This window comes from Orcinus orca, chromosome 17 (genome assembly GCF_937001465.1).
Source record: "Orcinus orca chromosome 17, mOrcOrc1.1, whole genome shotgun sequence".
In the NCBI taxonomy this organism is placed as follows: Eukaryota; Metazoa; Chordata; class Mammalia; order Artiodactyla; family Delphinidae; genus Orcinus; species Orcinus orca.
In genome coordinates, this window is record NC_064575.1 from 72,957,015 (window position 1) to 72,983,195 (window position 26,181).

At 39.6% G+C, this 26,181-nt stretch overlaps 1 protein-coding gene across 1 annotated transcript; it reads left to right on the forward strand.

The window, feature by feature from the left end:
- The first annotated feature begins 2,482 nt into the window (after positions 1–2,482).
- Positions 2,483–26,181, forward strand: SQLE (squalene epoxidase). The gene is made up of 11 exons (XM_004265326.3): positions 2,483–2,773; positions 6,261–6,513; positions 13,028–13,208; positions 14,690–14,786; positions 15,719–15,832; positions 15,963–16,134; positions 17,968–18,063; positions 22,478–22,620; positions 23,095–23,191; positions 24,860–24,947; positions 25,645–26,181. The coding sequence occupies exons 1-11, from the start codon at positions 2,483–2,485 to the stop codon at positions 25,835–25,837; spliced, it is 1,725 nt and encodes a 574-aa protein (XP_004265374.1). The 3' UTR covers positions 25,838–26,181.

The following is a 26,181-nucleotide window of genomic DNA, read 5'->3' on the forward strand; positions in this document are numbered from 1 at the left end:
CAGTGGTTTTGAGTGTTAGATGATGCCTGTGAAAGCGTTTTGACACATAATTATTTCATTAGCAGATAAAACATAATATTTGGGGTAAAAAATGATAAGTACTACACTTACATAAACTCAGTAAACTGCAAGGAACTTTAGATTTCATGAAGACCTTGCCCTCTCCCTTCAGAGGCTGACTGATTTGACTTGTGCAAGGTCACAAAGCTGGTTAGTGGCAGCCAGAATATAGGTCTCCTGATACTAGTCACCTGGCCTTCCTACTACACCACTGTCATTCATCATTCATTCATTCATTTTTATGGACGATTAATTAAACGCAAAATATTGTGCCAGGTGCTGTGGGTGATTCTGATTTATCAGACAGATCCTCCTTCTCTCAAGGAACATAGGAGCTAGTGGGGTAATAACCGTAAGTGTATAGTCAGAGATTGGGATGATAAGGTATGAATAAACTATTATGTGACCTGGTGAGGATCAATGGAGACTTGGTAGAAGAGGTGACAATTCAGTCGTGCTCCAAATGGCAGAAAGGATTTGTACATGTCTTGGGGTTTAAAATAGGCAGTCCGGGGTTACAATAAGGTGAGCAAAGGCCTCAGTAAATTCTAGGAAGTTTCATGTTTTCATAACAAGGGCCATCTCTCACCCTGCGAATCTTGTAGATTGTATTGTTCCCAACAGAATGCTTGCCCTGGAAACAATTCATGTAACTTGCCCGGTGGCCTTGCTTGATTCACTCCAGGACGAGTGAAGGGCTGCTTCCCGTTTCCATGGTTCCCTGCCCACCCACTTTTCAGGGCACTTACGACACATCTCTATTTATTTTACTTCTTTGCCCCGCACCCTCCTCCCTGTTTCTGATGTTAAGAGAACAAGGGCTACGCGCACAGTGTATCTTCAGCCTGAGTACAGTGACAAGTGCACAGCTGCCCGACAATTTGGGGTGAAGGAAGGGAACACCTGGCATATCCTCTCCTTTCTTCCTCCAGCAAACGCCTGCCCACTCCTTCTAGATTCAGCTGTGAACGTCACGTTCTCCATGCACCTGTAGCTGTTTCTACCGCCTCCCAGCACACAGTAGGCACAGGACAGAAAGCCTGTGTCTGATTCCTCTCTGTGACACCTGGGCCTGGCAGGTAGTAAGCGTTCCACAAATGCTCGCCGGATGAATGGAGACCTTCCGACATTAGGCGGCGGATCTACGGCGGGGTTTCCTTGGAACCAGCTCCACCTCTTTCCGGGTAGAATCCCAGCGGCTGGGACCGCAGCACTCAGGGCATCACCCCCTCCAGCCATACTGCCTCCCGAGCCAGCCAATATCTTCCCATCCGCCCAACGGGCGGCGGGCCCCCATCCCCACGCCCCCACCCCACTCCACGCAACCTCGTCCCAGCTCCTCTCTGGGCGGCACCTCGCGGGCCGCGCCGCCTACGATTGGCCAAACACGGCATAGCGCCATCTCGGCCTACGGCGCGGTGCGCGCCGTCATTGGTTGGCGGAGGCGGAGGGCGGTGACGGTGGGCGGGGCCCCGTCCTCTGGTCCCTGGCCCAGGCCTAGCCCATCCTCCGCGGGGGTGCACTGGGCCTGGCCATCAACGAGGGCTCCAGGCGGTTACTCTGGTTACTGCCGAAGCGCCGCGCTGGAAGGCTGCCGCCGCCCGCGAGGGATGCTGGTGAGGAGTCCGTAGGGAGCCGCCGCCGCCGCCGCCGCCGCCGCCTCCGCCGCCGCTGCCCTCTAAGGGTAGCGCTGTGGAAACTGCCGTGCAGCGGCTGGAAGGTTCGGGGGCTGGTGCCTCGGGAGCCGCGGTGAGGTGGAGGTCTCGAGGTAGGGGCTGCGCTTCCCTGCCCTAGAGCCGCAGTCTCCAGTCCGAGGCCATCTTTGGTGGGCGAAGGCGGTCCCGGCGAGAGAGGACGCTCACTCTTCACCGCCGCAGCCCTTGGCGCTTTCCTACCCGGCTGGGCCATCGCTGTCGGACGAGGCGAAGCTGCATTTTTCCCAACGCGAGATATTTCTTTGATGTTTCTCCCCCTGTTCCTCTTCTGAAAGGGCACCTGCTGCTGGTGAGAGAGAAGAGCAATTTTACTGCACGACGAGCCAGCAACAAAATTTAGAACATCATCCGGAATAGCCCCCAGGACCCTCCTCGCCTTCCAGGAAAAAAAAAAGGGGGTGGGGAAATACATGGATTGCTTGAAAGGGGAGAGCCTGGTCAGAAGCTGTTGGAGCAGATTTTTAAATACTGTTTTTTAAATCCTGGAGAACGTTCCCCTCTTCTGATACTTTTATACTAACTTTATGTGATTTTGTAAATTAGTCCGATTTGAATTGTAATCCTGTGACGGTGTTTACTGGACTTTGGCCGGTCCCCCGTGCTACTTTTGGCAACACCTTTTGGGGAGAACATCTAAACACCAAAACCCTACCAGAAAAGATCGGATCTGAACATTGACCCGGTGTCACCGAAGAAGCCTTTAAACCATGTGGACTTTTCTTGGCATTGCCACTTTCACCTATTTTTATAAGAAATGCGGAGACTTCGTCTCTCTGGCCAACAAGGAGCTCTTGCTGTGCGTGCTGGTGTTCCTGTCGCTGGGGCTGGTGCTGTCCTATCGCTGTCGCTACCGGAACGGGGCCCTCCTCGGGCGCCAGCAGAGCGGCTCCCAGTTCGCGGTCTTCTCGGATATTCTGTCAGCCTTGCCTTTCATTGGCTTCTTCTGGGCCAAATCGCCCCCTGGATCAGAAAATAAAGAGCAGCTCGGGTCTAGGAGGGTAGGTTGAATTCCAAGTGGGCAAATGAATGAGTGTGTTATATTAAAATTAGGACTGGGGTCACTCAAATGTAAATATTCTAATTTAAAGGGCGAAAGGCTGCAGGTTAGATACTGTGGTAGGAATTCTCATATAGCTGGGTTTTTTTGTTTGTTTGTTTTAAAAGCTCTTGAATTTTCCTTGGCTAAATCCTTGAGGCTCTTAGGAATGATTGAAAAACCTTTGTTTCATTTAGTGTTGGTGGTGCCAATGCTAAATAAAATTGGTTTGATTATGGATGTTGATTTGATGATGAAAGTTGAAATGTTTGAATCACTAGGACAGAATCACCATCTGTGTTGGAAAAAAATATTTTTTTAATTTAAATCCTTTGGTAAGGATTATGTTTGAACCTGGGAAGAAAGAAACCCGCTGCAGGCTAAGTCCGCGGCTTATAAGAAGGGACAGCTGCCTGGGGAAAGTCACAGAACAGTGGGAAGAGCTGGCAGAGTAAAATGCTGTGTTTTAAAGTTTTAGGCAAAACACCCTCCCCTCCCCAAGTCTGCGGAGCCTTGAGTAAATCAAGGTCCTAAATCAAGAGACTAATGTGTGCAGTTCAGCCACGTTCCTAAATCAAAGGTGGGTCTGCAAATACACGTGAAGTTATGATGATCCCTGCAAAGACAGCAGAGGAGGACAATGGTGGGAGATGAGGGGGGAAGGTTGTTGAGGTCAGAACATTTCGGATTTGTTGCCCTTGGGTGTTTATACTTTTTCCCAAGAGCACTGGAGGATTCTAAGTATGGGAGTAATGATATTTGATTTTTACTTTTTAAGAAGCACATTCCAGTTTTTGTGTGGAGAATGGATTGTAGGAGTACAAGAGTGGAAGCAGGGATGTGGGGTGAGAGACTCCAGCAGTAGGCCAAGTAAGGGACGACAGTGACTTGACGTTAGGGTGCGTGGCCTACAGAATAATTCACTCTTTTTGGGTTCTGGATCCACATCACTTTCCTGTATCTGCAGTACAGATCAGCACGGTTTGCAGAAGGGGGGAGCTTGGTTTAGAAGTTTTGCTTCACCACTGCTGACTGTGAGACCTTTGGCAAATTGCTTAGTTTCTGTAAGGATCCGTTGCCTCTTTTAGGTGGGAACAGCACTAACCTTGCTGGTAGTTATAGCGAATTGAATGAGTTAATGTTTGCAAAATGCCTGGTTCATAACTGTGATAAATAGTAGCTATTAACATTAGTCTAAAGGTAGTCTCTGTTAGGAACCTTTGGAGTGGTGCTGAATTCAGTGATAGGGTGGGTGTGGGTTGGAGGAATGGGAGGGGAGGGAGAGGGAATCTTAAATCCTCAAATTGACGTCTTTGGTATCTTTGTCTGAGATAATGTTCCTCGAGGTCGCTGAGCACTAGTCCAGGTGGCTGGAATGTCGTTATACCATAGAGAAATTTGGGGGTAGGAAATCGGATTACCAGCAGTCACTATTGGCTCCACTTTGTGAATACCTCAGGCTTTCTGCTTATTTCCTAAATACCTGGGAATTGGTAGACTGTAATGAGTACTAAGTTCCCATTAGTGGGAGCTACTAATCTACTGACCAGGCTCTGAAAGACGTAACTTTCTCCAGAGTTCTCCTTCCAGGATTGTGTGTGTGTGTGTTTAACAGGGAAAATTTAGGAAGAATAACTAATAACAAATGGCTAAGATGACAAAAGGGGCTTTTCTTGCTCTCAGAACAGTAATTTAAATATAGACAGTTGCTCTGGCCATTAAGAAATACTGAGAGTAAGAGTAGACTCTATTGTGAAAAGATAATTTCTCTAAGAGAAATTATAAAAAAATAGAATGGACAGGAAGGCCCCAGTCCATTATACAGGCTGAATGAATATTAGAATCACAGAGAATTAGAATTCTAAAGGATTTTAGGTTTTATCTCCTTCCTTTTTTTATTAAAACCCTGTCAAAATGGCATTAAAACCCCATCATAATTGCATGTAGTCTTAATCGATAAGGTCAGAGAACTCAAGGAAGATGGTTCCTTGCAACTCTGAATCTGAAATGTATTCATATTTGTGAATCCACATACCAAGAAAAAATACTTATTACAGTATTGAACTGGTACTTCCCTGGCGGTCCAGTGGTTAAGACTCTGTGCTTCCAATGCAGGGGACGAGGGTTCAGTCCCTGGTGCAGGAACTAAGATCACACATGTGCAGCACACACGGCTAAAAACAAAACAAAAAATATTGAATTATTCTTTAAAAAAAAAATAACAGGCACTGTTATGCTCAGTGGGCATACATCTCTCAAAACAGGCCTTTTTCATCTTCTTATAATCAAAGTAAAGGTTTTTACTGTCAGCCCAACGAGTGATAGGTTTAATGTTTGTCCTTATTCCTAAACTGCAGGGCCACTTGTTTGACTAGGCTCTCTTAAGAGTATCAGGATAGGGGGAAAGGAAGGTAATTTAAATATATTCTTATATGTAAGGACTAAAATTGTGAACAGGTCGAATCCCAAGGGACAGAATGAGTTATTCTCTTGGAATTTTACGATAAATATTCTCAATTAATAGATCAATAGCCAGGATTTGACAGACTTTTTGTTATATAAAAGTGATTTTAGATTAAGGTAGACTTTTCAGATGAAAATCCAGAGGGAGAAAATAAAGATAAATTGTTGAAATATCTACAGGGTGCTGAATAATTTGCAACATGAAGTCATATCAGAAATTGTGTATGGGATTCCCTGGTGGCGCAGTGGTTAGGAATCCACCTGCCAATGGGACACGGGTTTGAGCCCTGGCCCGGAAAGATCCCACATGCCGCGGAGCAACTAAGCCCGTGCGCCACAACTACTAAGCCTGCGCTCTAGAGCCTGCGAGCCACAGCTACTGAGCCCGTGTGCCACAACTACTGAAGCCCTCGCGCCTAGAGCCCGTGCTCCGCAACAAGAGAAGCCACCTCAATGAGAAGCCCGCGCACCGCAACGAAGAGTAGCCCCACTCACCACAGCTAGAGAAAGCCCGCACGCAGCAATGAAGACCAAATGCAGCCAAAAATAAAATAAAATAAATTAATTAATTAAAAAAAAGTTGTACATGATTTGCATCTGGTAGATGCTCAGTATATATTTGAAGCATTGAGTAATTAATGATAGAATTTTCCCTGTAAGTCTTTGAAGCCCCTTGTAAACATTTTTTATGTTTGGCCTATTATGGATTTATAAATATGTGACAGCATTTTCTAAATATGTCTGAATGATGGAATACACATTTAATTTTATTGGGATATTATTATACGTTTTTGTTTAACCAATATTTTGATATCGTTTTTTATATATGATCTGGATTTAAAAACATAACAGTTCATTTGGTTTGATAATGTTTAGGGTATAGTTTTTACCTAAGATGCAAATGTCCAGTGTGTCTATATAGTAGTATTATGATTTAAAGATAATAAATGTGGCTACATAATTCACTTTTTTTTTTTTTAAAACAGTGCAAAAAAGGAACCAGTATTTCAGAAACAACCTTAATAGGAGCAACTGCCTCTACGTTGATATCTTCTCAAAATGATCCAGAAATTATCATCGTGGGGTCTGGTGTACTCGGCTCTGCTTTGGCGGCAGTGCTTTCCAGAGATGGAAGAAAGGTGACAGTAATTGAGAGAGATTTAAAAGAGCCTGACAGGATACTTGGAGAATTTCTGCAGCCAGGCGGTTATCATGTCCTTAAAGACCTGGGTCTTGAAGGTAGGTTCATAGTGATTTTTAGGAGTTATGTGGCATAAGCAAGCACTCCTTGCTATGACTGGTAAAAAGGTATTCCATTTTATTTTCACGTATAAAAGTTACTCTATTCATTTACCAACAAATTTGCATGAAAATGAGAGCAAAGGAGAAAATAAGCATGAGGAGATACGAAGTAGCCTTAGTGAGATAAATGAAGTGGCTAAAACATTGTAATGGTCAAAATTGAAGACTGGAAAACCAGAATGAGGACACGAAATTTGGTGAAAGGTGAAGGGAACTATCATTTGTAGAGTGCATATGATGTACCTGTTATGGAACCTTTTTTTCAAAGCATCATTCATCCATTAACCCAGTGCTTTTTAAACACTACTCATTTAGGAAATACTTATATTTGCTGTATGCTTTGTATGAGGTGCTGTACTGGGTGCCAAGGCTACACCGGTGAACAAGACAGATCAGCTATCTACTCTTGGGAATCAAAGTATAAATCTAGGCCCAGGCTGTGAACTGAGAAGAGCTGGCTGGGTATGTAGGGTAGGCAGTATGTTGTAGTAATTACCAGCATTGATTCTGGCACTAGATTGCCTGGGTTTGACTACCACCTCAGATACATAAAAAGCTGTGTGATCTTGGCTAAGTTACTTAACCTCCCGTGTATTAGTTTCCTCACCTGTAAAACTGGCACACTTAAAACAGTCCTTGTCTCATAGTTTAAGAGGATTAATTGAATTCATAAAGACAAAGCATTCAGAACAGTTCCTGGTATGTAGTAAGCACGATGTGAATGTTTGCTATTTTATTCAATGAACTGAAAAGGAGACCGATGTCGCCAGAAAGTATTGGGTAATGGGGAAAGGAGAGTGCCTTGAGATTAAGGTTGGAGAGGTAGGCAGCTGCCAGGTCATGCAGGGCTTTGAAGGCAGTGGAGCAGGAATATGACAGCATCCTGTTTACGCTTCTATAAAGGCTTCAGACCTTTGACAGCTACTCACAATGACAGACACACCTTACATCCTGACTCAGTACCTACAAACATACCTAAATCAGACTGAAATTTTACTTTTTAAATACTTGTCATGATTTTACCCAAGTGTACAATTCACAGCTCGAAAGTCACTTCACAATTTACCGCTGAGTCACATCCTGCAGTTTGTAGAAAGCTGTTTTAAAAGAATGTGTGGATATGGTGTGGTGAATAGCCTCCAAGACTGTGGTGGTGCGGTAGCAACAGTCAACTCAAGGACTGGTGGGAGCTCATTGCTAAGTCCAAATGACAGATGATGGTGATTTGGACTAGTATGGTAGAGAGGATGTAAAGAGAAGTGGACAGATTCATGACCAAATTAAGAGGCAGGAATGGCATGATTTACTAAAGGATTGATGTGAGGTATGAGAGAGGGGGTATTAAAAAATGATTCCTAGGTTTTGATTTGAGCAACTGGTAGATGGCGGTGCTGTTTGCTGATAAGAAGACCTAGAGAGGAACAGGCACTGGGAGGAAGTTGGGAGACCTGTTGAGATATCCAAGTGGAGATGTCAAGTTGAATATATGAATCTCGAGTGCAGAGGAGTGAGTGATTTGAGCTGGCTGGAGTAGACATTTCAGAGATGTCAGCATATTGGTAATACATAAAAGCCACAGCAGTGATGGAGACCAGCTAAGGAGAGTGTGCAGGGAGAAAAGAGAGGACAGAATAAACCAAGTCCTGGGAAACTGATGTTCAGAGATTGGGTAAAAGAAGAGGAGCTTGCCAGGGAGACTGAGCGGGAGCCGGCAGAGTGGCAGAAAAGAGCCAGGAGAGTTTGGTGTCCTTAATCCAAGAGAGGAAAATGTTTCTAGCTGGAGGGGATGGGTACGTATCAGGAAAGGAAAGGAGCCATGTCATGGTTTGCTAATGAAGGGTCAGGTAAAATGAGTGTAGAGAAAGGGCCATTGGATTTGGCCATTTGGAGGTTGCTTGTGACATTGACGGTGTTTTGGTGGAGTTGTGTAGACGAAACCTAGACTGAAGTGAGTGGGAGATTAAAAAATTTGAGACTAGAGAACTACTCTCAAGGAGTTTTTCTCTAACAGAATACAGAAACGGCAGAGGTGAGATGCAGATGTGAGGATAAAGGAGGGGTTTTTTTTTTAATTAATTTATATTTGGCTGCATTGGGTCTTTGTTGTGGTACGCGGGCTTCCCATTGTGGTGGCTTCTCTTGTTGCAGAGCACAGGCTCTAGGCGGTGGGCTTCAGTAGTTGTGGTGTGTGGGCTCAGTAGTTATGGTGCACGGGCTTAGCTGCTCCGCGGCATGTGGGATCTTCTCGGACCAGGGCTCAAACCCGCGTCCCCTGCACTGGCAGGCGGATTCTTAGCCACTGCGCCACCAGGGAAGTCCCCAAAGGAGGGGTATTTTGATACTAGATAGAGCATGTTTGTGTGGTGACAGAGAAGGTAAAGTTGAGAGGGAGGCGACTAAAGGGGTTACATTCATTGCTTCATTTAACAAATATTTATTAAGCATTGGCCGTATTGTAAGTACTGTTCTGGGTGCTGAGGCTACAGTAGTGAACAAAACAAAGATTCCAGCCCTCATAGAGCACACATTCTAGTTGCTAGTGTAGAGGGTGGTGATAAAAGATGAATAAATACAATTTAGAGTATATATTATGGTTATAAGGGCTTTAGAGAAGAATCAGAAAAGGGACATAGGGAGTTGAGGGTGGCGTGTAATTTTAAATAATGAAGTGGGAGAAGGGAAAGCCTCGCTGAGAAGATGACGTTTGAGTAAAGGACTGAAGGTGATGAAGGAGTTAGGGCTACCTGGAGGAAAGGACTCTCTCTCCAGGCAGAGAGAGAATCAAGGGGAAAAGCCTGGTGGGAGGAGTGAGCCTGGCCTCTTTGAAGAGCAAGGAAGGAGAATCGTGTTGACTTGAGTGGTGTGAGTTATAGAGAAAAGGTCAGATGGGCAATGGGGGCTGGATTCCACTGTGGTCCACTATATGGATTTGGCTTTTACTCCAAAGGGAAGCCACTGGAGAATTTTAAGAAGAGGATTTATTAGATTTCACATTTTAGAAGTATGATTAGAAATATTATTTTAAAATATTCTTGTTATTGTGTAGAAAAAAGAGTAGATCATAAAGTGGCAAGTCAGAAGCAGGGAGACCTGTTAGAGATTATTGCGGAATCAGTGAGAGTTGTTGGCTTGGACTAGGGTCGTAGCCGTAGAGGTGGGGGAAGTGGTCACATTCTGGGAATATATTTATCTTCGGAAGGAAGAGTCAGTAGGACCGGCTGATGGATCAGATGTGAGGGATGAGAGAAAGAGAGGAGTCATGGTATTTAAATGAGACTAGATGACATTGCCAAGAAGAGGTGCAGGACGACCCCTGGGGTACTGTAACGTATAGAGGTCAGTGAGGTGAGCCAGAGCCAAAAAAGACGACCGAGAAGGAGCAGGTGAGGAGGAAAAGCAAAAGACTGCAGGGCTCTGGACCCAAGTGGAGAGAGTGCATTGTGAGGAAGGGAGGTCCACCTCTGTCCTTTTAAGTTTCCTAACTACCACCCTTCATGAGACGGTCACTTGAGGCAGATGTGACAGTATCCTGAGACAAGATTTTGTTACCTTTATCGTTGAACATCAGGCAACTGGAAATGCCCTCAGACTAATGACTGGACTTAGAATCATTTAGAAATCCAGCCTCAGGGGATATGTCCAAGGTTGTGGCAGCAAACCTCAATGGGTTCTTATGGGTAGTTCATGTAAGAGTGAGGAGAGCCGTGCAAGAGGGAGGGGAGCCACTGAGGTATTTTAGCCAGTCCACACATCATGCGTACCTTTAGTATCATAGCAAGAGTCCTTTTTAACATTCATTATGCTATCAGTTCCCCCTCAGGTGTGATGAGCTATGGATAATAGAAGCCCTTGAAATAGTTACTTTTCGGAGTGTGGACTTTTAATATAATACTGACTGACCCATCCTGGTGTGTGGGTTTTTAATAAGTGAATTGATTGCCCTTTGGCTTAAGCTTAATATCTAGAACTCTTCAAATGAATACATTATAATTTAAATGCTATATCTTTATAATAAGTCTCATTATCCAGTGGGGAACCTCCTCCTCACCTCACTTTCTTTAGGATTATCTTGACTTTTCTTGGCCTTTTTGCTTTTCTGTATATAAAATTTAGAATCAGGTTTCAGTTCCCATGAAAACAAACCCTGTCAAGATTAAGACTGAAATAGCATTAAATGTCTAGCTCAGGTTTAGAAAAATTGTCTTGGACTTCCTATCCATGAATGTGGTATACTCTCCATTCAGTTAGGTCTTGAGTGTATTTAAATAAAATGTCATAAATTTTGTTTGTCTTTTGTGATATTTACTCCTTGACTCTGATTTATATTTGGACTTCCATAAGTGATACCTATTTTATCATGCACTGTATACTCATTTTGAGGTTCAGACTTCACACCAGGTCATGGTACAAAGTTATGATTGGATTTCTTATGGATGACTCCACCCATGGCCTATGGTAGATGGCTTACTTCCATGCCATGTCTCAGGGCGTTGAATTGATTTTTTCTGGTCTCTGTCGTATTGACAAGAAATTTACGTATGGTGCCAAGTTCCAACGTCCATTGCCTGTGGGGGCCCCTACCTCCTATCCAGGAGTGGCCCTTATAACTCCAGCCTTTTAGGCTTGTGGTTCTGATGCCCTTATGCTATTGCCTTTAAAACTTGCTCACTGGTTTGACTTTGAAGTTGCTTTTCATTTTTAGCATATGCAGTTTTTTTGTTGGTTTTGTTTTTTAGCTTGCCTTTTCATAGAAAGCAATTCTGCATTTTTCAATGTGGAAGAGTTTTCCATGCCACTTTATCTGATATGTTGATAGTAGTAGTCTAATATTGGAGCTATATGGTTAATAGTTAGTGACAGCTCTAAGTCCCATCACTGTCTTCAAAGTTATTAACTATCTAGTATTCGTGAAGCCTGAATTTCATTAAGGTTTAGGGTGCCATCTTCCTGCCTGCCTAAGGAAGTAAAAGTGCCAAAGTCTGTCTTGTTTGATTTCATCAATAAAGTAGAAAGAGAGAGAAAGATTTTTCAAGAAATCTTAAATTAGACCTTGTTTATATACTTGACTTAGGATAATTTACCCAAGGAAAAATTTTACTGTGCTACTATATACTTTTCACATTGTCTATATACTTTTCACATTGTCTGTTGTGTTCTAAATTGGACAGTTTTAGCATTTAAAGTTCTTCCATAATATAATAATGGCTTAAGAAAAACAAGCTATCTCAGTAGCTGACAAAACAAAAGTAGAAATACTAGATGGGCTTTAAACATTTAGGTCAGTAAAGACTGGCAAAGAGATCCAAAGTGAATACACTGCTAACTGGAAGCTTTTAGGATGTATGTGTACTTTTCTCTGAATGAATTTTAACTGGAATAATTTAGAAACCATACCAAAAAATTAACTTACTTTGGTCCTAGGTCAGATGTGTGACAAGTATTCATCCAGCTTGTCCCTGACTGGACTTTAAGTGTGACTAAAAAGCATATCAGAAACTGATTTATTTTGATCTTAGCATAGATGTGTGATAAAATTGTTTATTATAAAGTTTTCCTTTCATCAGAAATGAAGTTATTTTAATGTACTTAATCCTAATATATTTTAATGTATTTAAATATATATTATGTGACTATTTTAATATACATGCTAAAGTCCACTTTTTCACAGAAACGTATTTCCAATACTGTTAACCATTCTTTAGCATAATTTTAAGCCTGTACATAGTATTTTCTCAGTTCATACTTAATAACATACTTTACCTAACTTAGATTCATATTTAGGTTGTTTACAGTTATTCTTATTAGAGGTAACACTGTAGTGAACCTGTTTTTATATGTACCTTTAATAATTATTAAAAATATGAATTATATCTTTAGGATGAATATCTTAGATGGATTACAAGACTAAAATTATTATATCAAAGGATGCTAACTTCTTCATGGTTCTTGATAATTATTGCTGTACTTATTTTCTAAAATGTTATTACTTTATAATATGACCAGTAATATATAAATTTATCCATTTTATCTTTATCTCACTAGCAATTTTGAGAGATTTGGTGTCTTATTGTTTCAGTTTTATTTCATTGATTTTTTTAAATCAAGTTTTGAACATTTTTCCTGATATGTTCAATGTTTCTGTACTGCTTAGTGTGAATCATCTATACACTTTTACCCATTATTGTTAGGGTCTTAATATTTTTCCTATGAATTTTAATGAGTGAATTTTATATGTAAATATTTACCTTTTGTGATATTACGAATTTGCTAAGACTTGTCTTCCAGAAGCATTAAGATTTCTGAAATAGTTATAGTAATGTCCAGTTCTCCAATTTGTATCATAGCTTTATGAACAAAGAAACTCATTTTCAATGGTCCATGTCCTCTTGGTGCCTAGTGTAACTCTGGGTATATTACAAAATTGATTTTTTTGACCTGAATTGTTTTGCAGATACAGTGGAAGGTATTGAGGCCCAGGTTGTAAATGGCTACATAATTCATGATCAGGAGAGCAAATCAGAGGTTCAGATTCCTTTCCCTCTGTCAGAAAACAGTCATGTGCAGAGTGGAAGAGCTTTCCATCATGGAAGGTTCATCATGAGTCTCCGGAAAGCAGCTATGGCCGAGCCCAAGTAAGACTACAGCTTCAAATACATGATGTTAAAGAAACACATTTAAACTTGGCCTTCCTACAAATACTATTTTATACATTTTCATAAGTGTTTGGGTATGGGTTAGAACATAGCTATTATACTAAAATAAACCATAAGTTAGAAGAATGTTAGCTCTTCAATGCCTTTGTTAAGAGTATCATATAGATAACCTTCCTTTGAATGACATAGAACTACTGAGAATTTTCCTTTGACTAAATATGTGATCTTTTATGTGGTTGGAATTTAGAGGATATAGTTGTTGTAATTAAGGTTTAAGTTCATATGTGCCCATTTGGGAGTTGGGGTTTGTGGTTATGGTACTTTTTATTAAAAGTCAGGTTAGAGAACTTCAAGAGAAGATCCCTGTTCCATTCATATTAAGGACCTAGACTGACAGAACTGGCTGCTTCTCTCTCTCTTTTTATTGAGCTATAGTTGATGTACAATATTATGTAAGTTACAGGTGTATAGTATAATGATTCACAATTTTTAAAGGGCTTCTCTTAATTATTAACTTATATTTGTCTCTAGCCCTATGCATTATAATGGAGGTTTAAGTTTTAAACATGAGAACCCTCATGTCATTGGCAAAGGCTTAAGTGTTGACAAAGCAAGTGAAATGAGTGGATTATTCTTAGAACTGAAAGAATTTGATATCTATGGAAGTAGAATATGTTCATTGTAGAAAAATGGAAAAATACTCAGAAATGTAAAGAAGATTGTAAAAATTATCCATGATCCTTCTAACTAGAAGTAACTCCTCTGAATAATTTGGTAGATAAGTTCCAATTCCGTGTATGAATTTGTGTGGGTATGTAAAATTTTTCTGCATGTATTTTATTTTTTAATGAATGAGATAAAACCTCATGTTACTTTTTAAAATGCTTTTAAAAAAATCATTACATTAGTAATATGTATTCCATTTTAAGAAATTAGAAAATTAAGGGCTTCCCTGGTGGCACAGTGGTTAAGAATCCGCCTGCCAATGCAGGGGACACGGATTCAAGCCCTGGTCTGGGAAGGTCCCACATGCCGCAGAGCAACTAAGCCCGTGCACCACAGCTAGTGAGCCTGCGTGCCACAACTACTGAAGCCTGCACGCCTAGAGCCCGTGCTCAGCAACAAGAGAAGCCACCGCAGTGAGAAGCCCACACACCTCAACGAAGAGTAGCCCCCGCTCGCCGCAACTACAGTAAGCCCGCGCACAGCAACGAAGACCCAACACAGCCAAAATTAAAACAAATTTAAAAAAAGAAAGAAATTAGAAAATTGAAACCACACCAATTCTAAAATCCGTTAATGATCTTTTTGCTTTTCGTCATTCCAGACCTTTTTCTATGTACATGTGTGTCCAGTTTACATGGGTAAACTCAAGATAAAGAAAAGGGAATTTTTCATTCCTTATTTAAATTGTTCAGTTATGCTACCAGAGAATTTATTTCTGTTTATTTATCTTTTAGCACAAAGTTTATTGAGGGCACTGTGCTGCAGTTACTAGAAGAAGATGATGCTGTGATGGGAGTTCAGTACAGGGATAAAGAGACTGGAGACATCAAGGTGAGATATATCAAATATTAGCTCTTCCTAAGAGATTTTTATTTTCTTTTTCTCCTACTCCTTTAAAAAAGTAGGCTCACCAATTTATTATTCATCAAAGGGACCAAGATCTAAGCCCTCTGCACCAAATTGAACACATTGTTCTTTAGAGCACTTCAGAATCCTGTTCAAATAACTTCAGAAACAAACACCACGATTTTAACTGTATTAAAAACTGAAATGAGAAATGTACCCTAGGAGAGAAGCAGAGGGGAACTGGAAGATGCAAAAAGGAAGGATTCAGCATAAAAAAAATAACTAGAATAAAATATTGTTTAAGTAAGAAAGGCAAAAAGTAAGAGAATGTCTGGGGAAATAGCAGAATAAAATAGTTTGCTCCTGTTGGTTTAGTAAAGAAGAGAAAGTCCAAGGCTTATCTGTTGATTCTTCCCGGCTGCTCCATAGGGTAACCACGTCCTAGGAATTATACTCTAATGGGGGCAATTACAAGATAATATAAATACATACATCTACATGTACAAAAATTCTTCTAAGCCCTAGCCACTAACTGAAAGCACTATGTGAAGTTAGAAAATTCTAGCATAAAAGAATGTGGTTAGTCCTTGGAATTTGTAATGAGATTCAATCCTCTATGGGCTGTGCTTGCTTTGTAGCAGTTTCCCCCAGTGTCCATCAAAGTAGCTTAATCCCAGATGGTTTGGATGGTAGGGCTTTGGAGGAAGGTGATCCTCAGGGACTCAAGGGGAAGGGTCTCTAAAGATTGGTCGTGCATTACCTTCAGCCCATGTAACAGCTCCTTCAATAGCATTATCTTCAAATACTCTGTAATGCCCCATAATGTATTTAAATTTGTTCATGTACCTTTTAAAAGAATGTCCTTTTCACTGTGTACTTCTAACCATTTAGCTGAGTATTCTTTGTTTTTGTTGTAGGAACTCCATGCTCCATTGACTGTTGTTGCAGATGGACTTTTTTCCAAGTTCAGGAAAAACCTGGTCGCCAATAAAGTTTCCGTTTCTTCACATTTTGTTGGCTTCCTTATGAAGGTACCATAGGAATGCAATTGTAGGAAATTTATTTTTTTTAATTTATTATACCATAGGAATGCAATTGTAGGAAATTTATTTTTCAACTTGAAACTTGAAAATTATTAAAATATTTTATTTGTTTTTCTAGAATGCACCACAGTTTAAAGCAAATCATGCTGAACTTATTTTAGCTAATCCGAGTCCAGTTCTCATCTACCAGATTTCACCTAATGAAACTCGAGTACTTGTTGATGTCCGAGGAGAAATGCCAAGGAATTTAAGAGAATACATGACTGAAAACATTTACCCACAATTACCTGGTAAGAAATAGTATTTCACTGCCATTGTAATCTACTGTCTGCAAGCAAGTCTCACAAAAGGCCCTTCATTTCCAGTTCTCACTGAAGCTTTGTCTAAATTAGGCCAAAGATAAGGATGGCAGGTGAAAAATTCATCCAGTCAGCTACACTGGAGCTGAATGAACTATTTAAGCTAGCACATAAAAAAATCTCCAAGTAAAAAAAAATAGTTTCAATGTATTTTTTCTTAGTAATAATTAGTTTTCTGAATAATCATTAATAGTGGCATATATGGTATTTTTTAAGGTAGTCTGGATAGCAGTCTAGGTATGTGAATTCTTGAAATAGCTCTTACACTTAATTACTTCTTGTGCTTGGTTTTTGTAGAAATGATAGCTACCATATATTGAATGTCTACCATGTAAGAGGTGTTTTACAAACATAACTGAATGTCTACACAACTACCCTATGAGGTAGGCATTATCATGATCCCCATTTTACAGATGAGGAAACTAAGATTCAGAGAGGTTACTTAGCTTCTCCAAATACAAACCTTTAGTAAGTGGCAGAGCCAAGGTGGAAAGCAGGTCTGTCTAGCTCATACATCTCTGACCTCAGAACATGAGGGCTATAAGGGGTCTTTCAGACATCTTTGTAAAACACTCATTAAAATTATTATTTTTTGAGAATAGGAAGATGTAAGAAAGAAATGTAAACAAATTATTAAGAATATTGATAAAATTGAAGGGAAACCCTGCTTGCCCGTTATGATATGATTATAGTAATAGCACATTATCCTTGGTATGAGTACGTTTTATTTAAATATTATGTTTTTAAGTTATTTTTTAAATTAAGCAAAGTTTTTTTTTTTGCAAAGTTATTTTTTAAACTAAGTGAAAGCACTCTATTTAATAATTAATGGAATATTAACAGAAATTAAGGTATACATGGACCAATTTAGATTTTTAACAATGACATTTTCAGCACTTCAATACATTTTCACTCAGTTAAGCCATTTTTGAAGCTTTCAGATGGAAAGAATGAGTTATGCATATTTAGGAAAAGGATAGTTAATAATGTGATAGTTTTAGCATTTTTTTCTTTTATATAGATTTTTTTCCCCCAATCCGAAACTTAGTTGCAGCAGACTGCCCTGTGTAATTTTATGCTCAAATTAGTTAAGTTATGGAAATTCTACTCATTGTAGGAAGGAATAGTTTCAGCATAGGCATTCTGCTCCTATATTCCCAGATTACGAATTGTATGAAAAGAAAGTTTATTTTCTATGCAGGTAGAAGCACAAAACTTTAAAACTGGGAAGTATCTCAGAGATAAGCTAATCCAACTGTTTCATTTCTAGATGAAGAAACTAAAGCTCAGAAAGGTAGTGCTCTATACGCCTTACCCTTTTTCTACTGTGCATACCCTCCTGCTGTTTGTGAATTGGTGGTATATTTCATCTGATCTTATAGAATATGGTGGTGACAGTAAATTAGGCGTTAAATGTATGATACCTAGCATTTAACATTTGTAAGAGAGGTGGGTGGTTTTTCTCCCTGTCTCATCTCATCTGGATTTGCTTCACTTTTCCTCAAGTTTTCTGGTTCACCCAGCTCTATGTTTATCTATTTACATTAATTTTCTCTTAGATTCCTTAGTAATTCCTTAGCTTGAATAACTAGGTGCTTAATGAACGATTTTAGTAATAATTAGTTCTTGATTTTTCGCAAGGAATATATGTAACAACCATAACAGATGTGTAGTAGGTATTTGTTTATTCTTGATAAGAAAATGTGGTAACTTGAAATTGGCATGTTATAAACCATTTATTTGGTGGGGTGGGCTTTACTGCAGATCACCTCAAAGAACCATTCCTAGAAGCCACTCAGAATTCTCGTTTGAGGTCGATGCCAGCAAGCTTCCTCCCTTCTTCACCAGTAAACAAACGAGGTATTATTTTATTGGACTGATTTTATAAAAGATACTCCAAATATTCAGATTCATTACTCCAAATGACATGTATGTGGTACAGTTTGCAACATGTGGTACGGAAACTTGATTACTGTGGATTAATGCATTAGTAATACCAAAATTAGTTTTATATCTATTATTTAATATTCAGTACATACAGGTCACTGTTCTAGTTATTGGAGATACAGCAGTTAATTAAATACAGTCCTTAATCTAGAGAAGGCAGTTTTCTAGTGAGAGATATAGACATATAATTTCAGAACACTGATCATAAATGTTGTAATGAAAGCCCACTCATGGTACCCCAGATTCACTGCGAAGGGGTGGGGTGTACAAGGCAGGGAGGGGAGCCTGTGAACTGGGAAGGGTGATTAGGGAAGACATTGCTCTGGAAACAAAGCTGGACTTGGGGCACGGAGGGTGAGTGGGAGCTCATCAGGTGGACAGTGAGATGAGGGACTTTTTCTTTTTTTTTTTGGCTGCGTTGGGTCTTCATTGCTGTCCACGGGCTTTCTCTAGTTGCTGCGAGCGGGAGCTGCTCTTTGTTGGGGTGCACGGGCTTCTCACTGCGGTGGCTTCTCTTGTTGTGGAGCACGGGCTCTTGGCGCGCGGGCTTCAGTAGTTGCAGCACGTAGGCTCAGTAGTTGCGGCACGCAGGGTCAGTAGTTGTGGTGCACGGGCTTAGTTGCTCCATGGCATGTGGGATCTTCCCGGACCAGGGATTGAACCCACGTCCCCTGCACTGGCAGGTGGATTCTTAACCACTGTGCCACCAGGGAGGTCCTGAGAGATGAGGAACTTCTAAGTAGGCAGAACAACATCTACAAAAGCTAGGATGGCCGAGAAATGGTGGCACTTAAGTGAACTCAAGTAGCTTCCTATGGCTGGAGCATAGGATAGGTGTCAGAGTGGTAGAAAGGTAAGATATTTATTTAAAGTTTAGTTTTAATCCTATAGACGATGGAAAGTCATTGAAAAGTTCTCTTTTATAATAGCTTTATTGAGATATAATTCACAAATCATATAGTTCACCCATTTAAAGTGTACAGTTCACTAGTTTTTAGTATATTCATAGGTCTATGCAACCATCACCACAATTAATTTTAGAACATTTTTATCACACCAGAAAGAAACCCTGTACCCATTAGCAGTCACTCCTCTTTTCCTCCTGGTCCCCAGGCAACCATTAATTTACCTTCTGTCTCTATAGGTTTGCCTCTTCTGGATATTTCCTATAAATGGAATCATATAATACGATCCTTTGTAACTGGCTTCTTTGAGGTTCATCCATGTAACATGTATCAGTCCTTCATTTGCTTTTATGGCCAAGTAATATTCCATGTATGGATATGTCAGTACTACATTTTGACTATCCATTCATCAATTGGTAGACATTTGGGTTGTTTCTACTTTTGGTTCATACCTGTGTATGAGTTGTTGTGTGGACATTTATTTTTATTTTTCTTGGGTATATACCTAGGAGTTGAATTGCTGGGTCTTAGGGTAACTCTGTTGAATGCTTTGAGCAACTGCCGAACCGTTTTCCGAAGTGTCTGACCCATCTTACGTTTCCATGAACAATGTATGAGGGTTCCGATTTCTCCAGATCCTTGACATTGGTTATTATTATCTGCCTTTTTGCTCATAGCATCCTAGTAGATGTGAAGTGATATCTCACTGTGATTTTGATTTGTATTTCTCTGATGGATAATGATGTTGAACATATTTTCATGTGCTTATTGGCCATTTGTGTATCTTCTTTGGAGAAGTGTCTGTTCCGACTTTGCACATTTTTTAACTGGGTAAATTTTAAAAAATTTATTAAGTTCTAAGAATTCTTTATTCTAGATATAAATCCCTTATTAGATATGATTTGCAAAGTTTTTCTCTCATTCCATGGATTGTCATTTTGGTTTCCTTGATGGTGTTCTTTGAAGTTTTTAATTTTCATGAAGTCCAGTTTATCTGGTTTTTTCTTTTGTCACTTTTGATGTCATATGTAAAGTCTTTGCTCAACCCAAAGTCATGAAGATTTACTCCTATATTTTCTTCTAAGAGTTTTATAGCTTTAGCTTTTACATGTAGGTGTTTTGATTCATTTGAGTTACATTTTATGTATGGTGTGAGGAAGGGGTTCAGCTTCTTTTGTATGTGGTTATCCAGTTGCACCAGCCCCATATGATGAAAAGACTATTCCCTATTGAAGTGCCTTGGCAGTCTTGTCAAAATTTGACTGTAAATGTTAAGAGTTTATTTCTTTCAACAGTATTTTGTAGTTTTCAGAGAGTAAGTTTCACATTTTTGTTAAATTTATTCCTAAGTATTTTACTCCTTTTCATGCTATTACAAGTGGACTTATTTTCATTTTAAGATTCTTCATTGCTAGTGTATAGAAAAACATTGACTTTTGCATATTTAACTTGTATCTTGAAGCCTTGCTGAATTCATTTATTAGTTCTAATAGTTCATTGAAAAGTTTTAAACAAGGTAGTGGCATGACTAGAGTTTTGTTTCAAAGATACTACTCTGATATGTTGTGGAAGGTGGTTTGGAGGAAAGTTCAGACTAAAGCCTATAGTAAGGCTATTTAATTATTCCATGTAAATGATGATGAAGGGCCTGAACTAGGGTGTGGCAATAAAAATGGAAGGTAGAGAATGGATTTGGGTAGCATCTGAGATGAAGAATGCATGAAACTCAGTGATTAATGGTAGTAAGAAACAGTGAGGTCTCTTGATGGATCCCAGGTTTCAGGCTTAGATAATTTTGCCACCTATTTGCTGACATCGGAAATATAGGGAAAAGTGTGTAAGTTTAGGGAAGTGTGGAGAGATGATGAGTTCACTTTTGGACATAGTGTGAAGGGCTGGGAGGTCATTTGAATGGCCAGGTGGAGCCCCACTGAAAACAGGAGTGTGGAGCCCTGAGGAGAGGTGTGAACGGGAGCTGTCGATATACTGTGGCTCCTGAACATAAACAGCTGTCATTTGCTATGGAGAAACATGCATCATAAACTACCAGTCGTATGAACAAACTATACTGCAAAGCACAATGAAAGCCAGTGCCAAACTGATACAAACAGCATGCTGTGAGAACATATCCTAGTTGGTGAGACTGGGAATGTTCCATGGAGAAACAGGAATAAAAGCTGGTTATAGTTCGTGGTTTTTAGTGAAGGTATTAGACTAATACATAAAAAACTTGGATTAATATTTAGAATATACCTTTTCATAAATTAATATATATTATGTGTATTCTATAATTAGTTACAAATGTAGTATATTGTGACATTACAGAAAAAAGTTATCCATAATTCTGCCACCTTGCCACTATTACTATGGTTGGCTATTTCTCTCAGAGACAAAATTAAATAAATACTTTGTTTAACTGTCCCTCTAAGTCATAGGTCATTAGCCAGGCTGACAGCTGATGGGAACCTTAGTCAGGAGCTTGGTCAGGAGGTGTATCTCGAGTCAAAGTGCAGAGCTTTCTGCTTCCGTAGTTTTGTTTTTAAGGGGGCCTAATTTTCAGCTAAGATTCAATCGAGGCTTATTCTCCTAAATTAACTTCTGATGGTTTTGGAATATCTGCCTATTCCCTTGGAACCATACAGACATCTCTCTATAACATGCTGGCAGCAAATATTACTGTGAAACGTCAACGACCTCTTGATTTTTTTCCCTTGTGGAAGGCTTGCTGTTTATGCATGGATGCCTGTACATTCTGTGTTTTTTCGTGGAAGAGGCCTTATAAATATTTTGACATTGTTTGACTTAATCTTAGGGTCACATGTGAGCTTTTTTTTTTTTTTAAAGAAGATGTTCGGGGTAGGAGTTTATTAATTAATTATTTATTTTTGGCTGTGTTGGGTCTTCGTTTCTGTGCGAGGGCTTTCTCTAGTTGCGGCGAGTGGGGGCCTCTCTTCATCGCGGTGCGCGGGCCTCTCACTATCGTGGCCTCTCTTGTTGCGGAGCACGGGCTCCAGACGCGCAGGCTCAGTAGTTGTGGCTCACGGGCCTAGCTGCTCCGCGGCATGTGGGATCGTCCCAGACCAGGGCTCGAACCCGTGTCCCCTGCATTAGCAGGCAGATTCTCAACCACTGCGCCACCAGGGAAGCCCATACATGTGAGCTTCTTGAGGGCAGGGACCATGTTCTTGTTCTCACTGTATCCCCAGGGTCTGGCACATATTAGTTACCCAATAAATATTAATTGAATCAACTCTTGAATTTTTGCCTGAATAAATTTTAGTCATGATTTAGTCCCTTGTATTTTCACATTCTCATTTACTAGCTCACATTCAAAATGTTTATAAATTACCAGAGTAGTCTTTTTGTTTGTCTTAAAGGATGCTCCAGGATGATGTCATAATCTACTTTCTCTCTTTTTATAGGTGTTCTTCTTTTGGGAGATGCTTATAACATGAGGCATCCTCTTACTGGAGGAGGAATGACTGTTGTTTTTAATGATATAAAACTATGGAGAAAATTGCTAAAGGGTATCCCTGACCTTTATGATGATGCAGCTGTTTTCCAGGTAAGATATTATTCTTTGACAAAAAAGTCACAAAACAGACTTTTTTGGGGGGCCTAAGAGGAATGGGGCTTTGAAGGGGAGGTCTGTACCTAGGAGCCTGGTCCTTAGTAGTGATTCTTAAGCAGTCTTGTTCAGGATTAAGAACTTGACTTGTAACCTGTGAATCTTTTAGAATCTCTGTATTTGGATATTATATAACATTGGATTACATGGGCCACTTAGCTTCAGAGATGTAACTCATTGCTCTGGAGATTTTTTTTTTGGTGGGTGTGTAAATGTTGAACAAGGCATAATTACTGTACAACAGTCCTCAGGATAACTATCAGTTTAGGGGATTATAAACATCAGTTTGTGCTCTTTCTCTCTCTCTCTCCCTCTCCCCCCTTCCCCTTCCTTCCTTCTTCCCTCCCTCCCTCCCTCTCTCCCTTTCTTCCTTCCCTTTACCATATAATAAGTGATCTTTTTCCTTTTTAGGCCAAAAAATCATTCTATTGGACAAGAAAAACGTCTCATTCCTTTGTTGTGAATATCCTTGCTCAGGCTCTTTATGAATTATTTTCTGCCACAGATGGTAAGTGCAGATATCTTTAAAAGAATATTGCTGAAGTGCAGGGTTTTAGCACAGGAAGGGAACTTAATTACAAAAAAGTTAGTGATTAGGCCAGAACTAGAAATGTTTCCTGAGTCTGCTAACTTCCAAGTTGGTAGTCCTTTTTGACTCAGCCCTTGAGCAAGATTTTTTCTAATCATCATGTATCCACCACTTTGTGTGGAAGGCTGTTGCTTCCGGAGACAGCCTTAATAGCAATACCTCACTAATGTGTCATTATTCACCCCTCTGGTCCAAATCAGATGCATAAGATTGCGATGCAAATCTTATGCAAATGCATGGGACTGTGATGGAAGATCTTTCTGGCCATGAATTAAAAGGCAATATAGTTGTTAATCTTTTTCTTCCTGAACACTAGTTTTAATTTCTTTTCAAAGTTGTATTTTGTAAAATGAATATGAGCTTCATATCAAGCCTAGATTTTGTTAAAGTGCACAAGCAGAAATATTCCCACGCTTTTGTTTTTGTTTCCATATGAGGTGATGGTCAATCTATACGTTAAGGAAAACATGACTAAGCAGAAACAGTGGTAGAAATGGAGGAAAAGGCATCTGTGCCACCTCCCAACCATGGCCGTGTACAAATTAGTGAGTGGTAGGTTAGTAAAACTAGACCTTTAGGTTTTCAAGAATAAATATAACTTGAATCTCATTACCTCAGGTGTTTGCAACAAAGCTATTTCTATGACCTGGCTGAGGCCCTAGTGATCTATGCTTTGGTGATCTGATTACAAAGGATGATACAGTACAAATACTTCCTGCAGAGTCTCTAGCCATCGTTCTTGCTAAAAGAAAAGACAACTTACTGTGATATGCCAAGCAAATCTCTCTTGCTAGTTGAGCATGGAAGTTACAGTGGCTGGTTGGGCAAGAAAAGAACTAAATTTGGAGTGTTTCTAAGCTCTTCTTTCTAAGCTTTTCTAAGCTCTTGAGTTTCGTACATGATGAGTTTGAATCTGCCGACAAAACAACATTAAAAAAGTTACGAAATAGTGGAGGAGGAATGAGCTTTATTGGAGTAAAACGTTACCTGTTGTACCTTTTCATCTTTTGTGAAGAACAATCTAGACATACTTGAGAAGAACATTGATTCTGTACTATTAAAAAGGTTATTGATTGATTATATTATGTTGTGAGGGTTTAATGAATTATTTTGAAAAGTATAAAAAATGTACACATATAAGGCATTATTACCCTTCAAAGCTGTTCTTTTTACTTGATAATTTACTGCTCAGAGATATGGATCAGGCATCTTAGAGACTGGGAATCTGGTTTCTAGAACTGTGTTTTTATAAGAAAAGTGGTTTACAACAAAGTAGTTTGCATCATTTAATGAATTTACAACACAGTCAAGGAAATAGCTTTTAAATAACTAACTTCTAAGACCTGCATGTTTAGTAATTATTTACTAGCAGAAAACGTTTATTCACACTTAAATTACTATGTGTAATGTGACTTATGAAATTTAAAGGAAATCTTGGGTTGCTGAAATGCCAGCACTAGATTTTTTAGAAATTATCTGTAAGGTGTAATAAATGTTACACATTCATTTTTTTTCTGACATTTCATTAATACCCAGCATAAATGTGTGGATAATTTGATCGGGAGTAATTTTTAACTTTTATTTTAGATTCCCTACATCAACTAAGAAAAGCGTGTTTTCTTTACTTCAAACTTGGTGGAGAATGTGTTGCTGGTCCAGTTGGGCTGCTTTCTGTGTAAGTTGTTTTGATGACACAGAGGAAACGGGTGTTCCAGGTTTTCTTAGGACAGTTGGGTTTATGAGTGACTGCAAGCGCCATTTTATCATCCAGTAGCACCCCAAACAAAACGTAGCCCAGAGAAATGAAAACAGGCAATAGTTAGTGCTGCATTTTTGTTCTAAGAAACAGGGTTGATTCTATGGGAACCGTGATTAACAGAAGTTTATACTTAGAATTTAATTCTGTTGGGACTCATGAAACTCAGTAACAGTTCTGATGGTGCAGACATACGTAGAATTATTCTTGGAAAGTCTGCAAAATGAAATTCTTTAAGACTTTTCCCCTTCGTCTGCTATCTGAATGTCAAGACTGTTATCTTTTGAAACATCTAGACTCAACAAGCCAGGCAATCCAGCTATTTCAGACCGAGATCTCAAGACTAGTGAGAGAAACAGCTCAAAACAGACAATTTAATAAACGAAGAGGAGGTACTGGCTTCTCTGACAGGGGTGAAGTCTAAGTAGTTTCTTGTAAGAAAAAAAATTTTTTAATTTGTCCCTTAGTTGGCAGATACAAGCTTATACAGTCCCCTAAAATGTGGAGTGTGTGTTTACCTTTACAGATGATACATAATTGGAACCTCTTTATGAGTCAACTTTCATTTCCAGGTCTTACTTATATATATACTTTTTATCTTTCCTATTTATTACAGATTGACTCCTAATCCTCTGGTTTTAATCGGACACTTCTTTGCCGTTGCAGCCTATGCCACATATTTTTGCTTTAAATCAGAACCTTGGATTACAAAACCCCGAGCCATTTTCAGTAGTGGTGCTGTATTGTACAGAGCGTGTTCTGTAATATTTCCTCTAATTTACTCAGAAATGAAGTACTTGGTTCATTAAGCTTAAAGGGGAACCATCTGTGAATGAATACTGGGAACTTGCCAAGTCTGAAGAGACTTGGAAGAGATATACATAGCACAGTACTATACCTCTTCTAAAGTGGGAACTCTTGGACCAAGATTGGGATTAATTTGTTTTTGAAGTTATTTGTATATAAACATGTAAATATATACTTTAGTTTGCAATTTCAAATGAAGGGTACAATAAGATAGATATGTAAAAGAAATGATTGTTACCGTAAATTAGTGCTAACACTGAGGAACTGCAGTTTGTCTTTTGAATTCAGTATTTGGGATGAGTTATTGTGGGGCATGCAAATAAAATGAAGAACGAACTCTCATGTC

Coding starts and splice junctions, on each gene's coding strand:
- SQLE (XM_004265326.3), top strand. CDS start 2,483: ATGTGGACTTTTCTTGGCATTGCCACTTTCACCTATTTTTATAAGAAA. Junction 14,787..15,718: donor AAGAGACTGGAGACATCAAG/GTGAGATATATC, acceptor TTTTTGTTGTAG/GAACTCCATGCTCCATTGAC. Junction 16,135..17,967: donor CATTTACCCACAATTACCTG/GTAAGAAATAGT, acceptor GCTTTACTGCAG/ATCACCTCAAAGAACCATTC.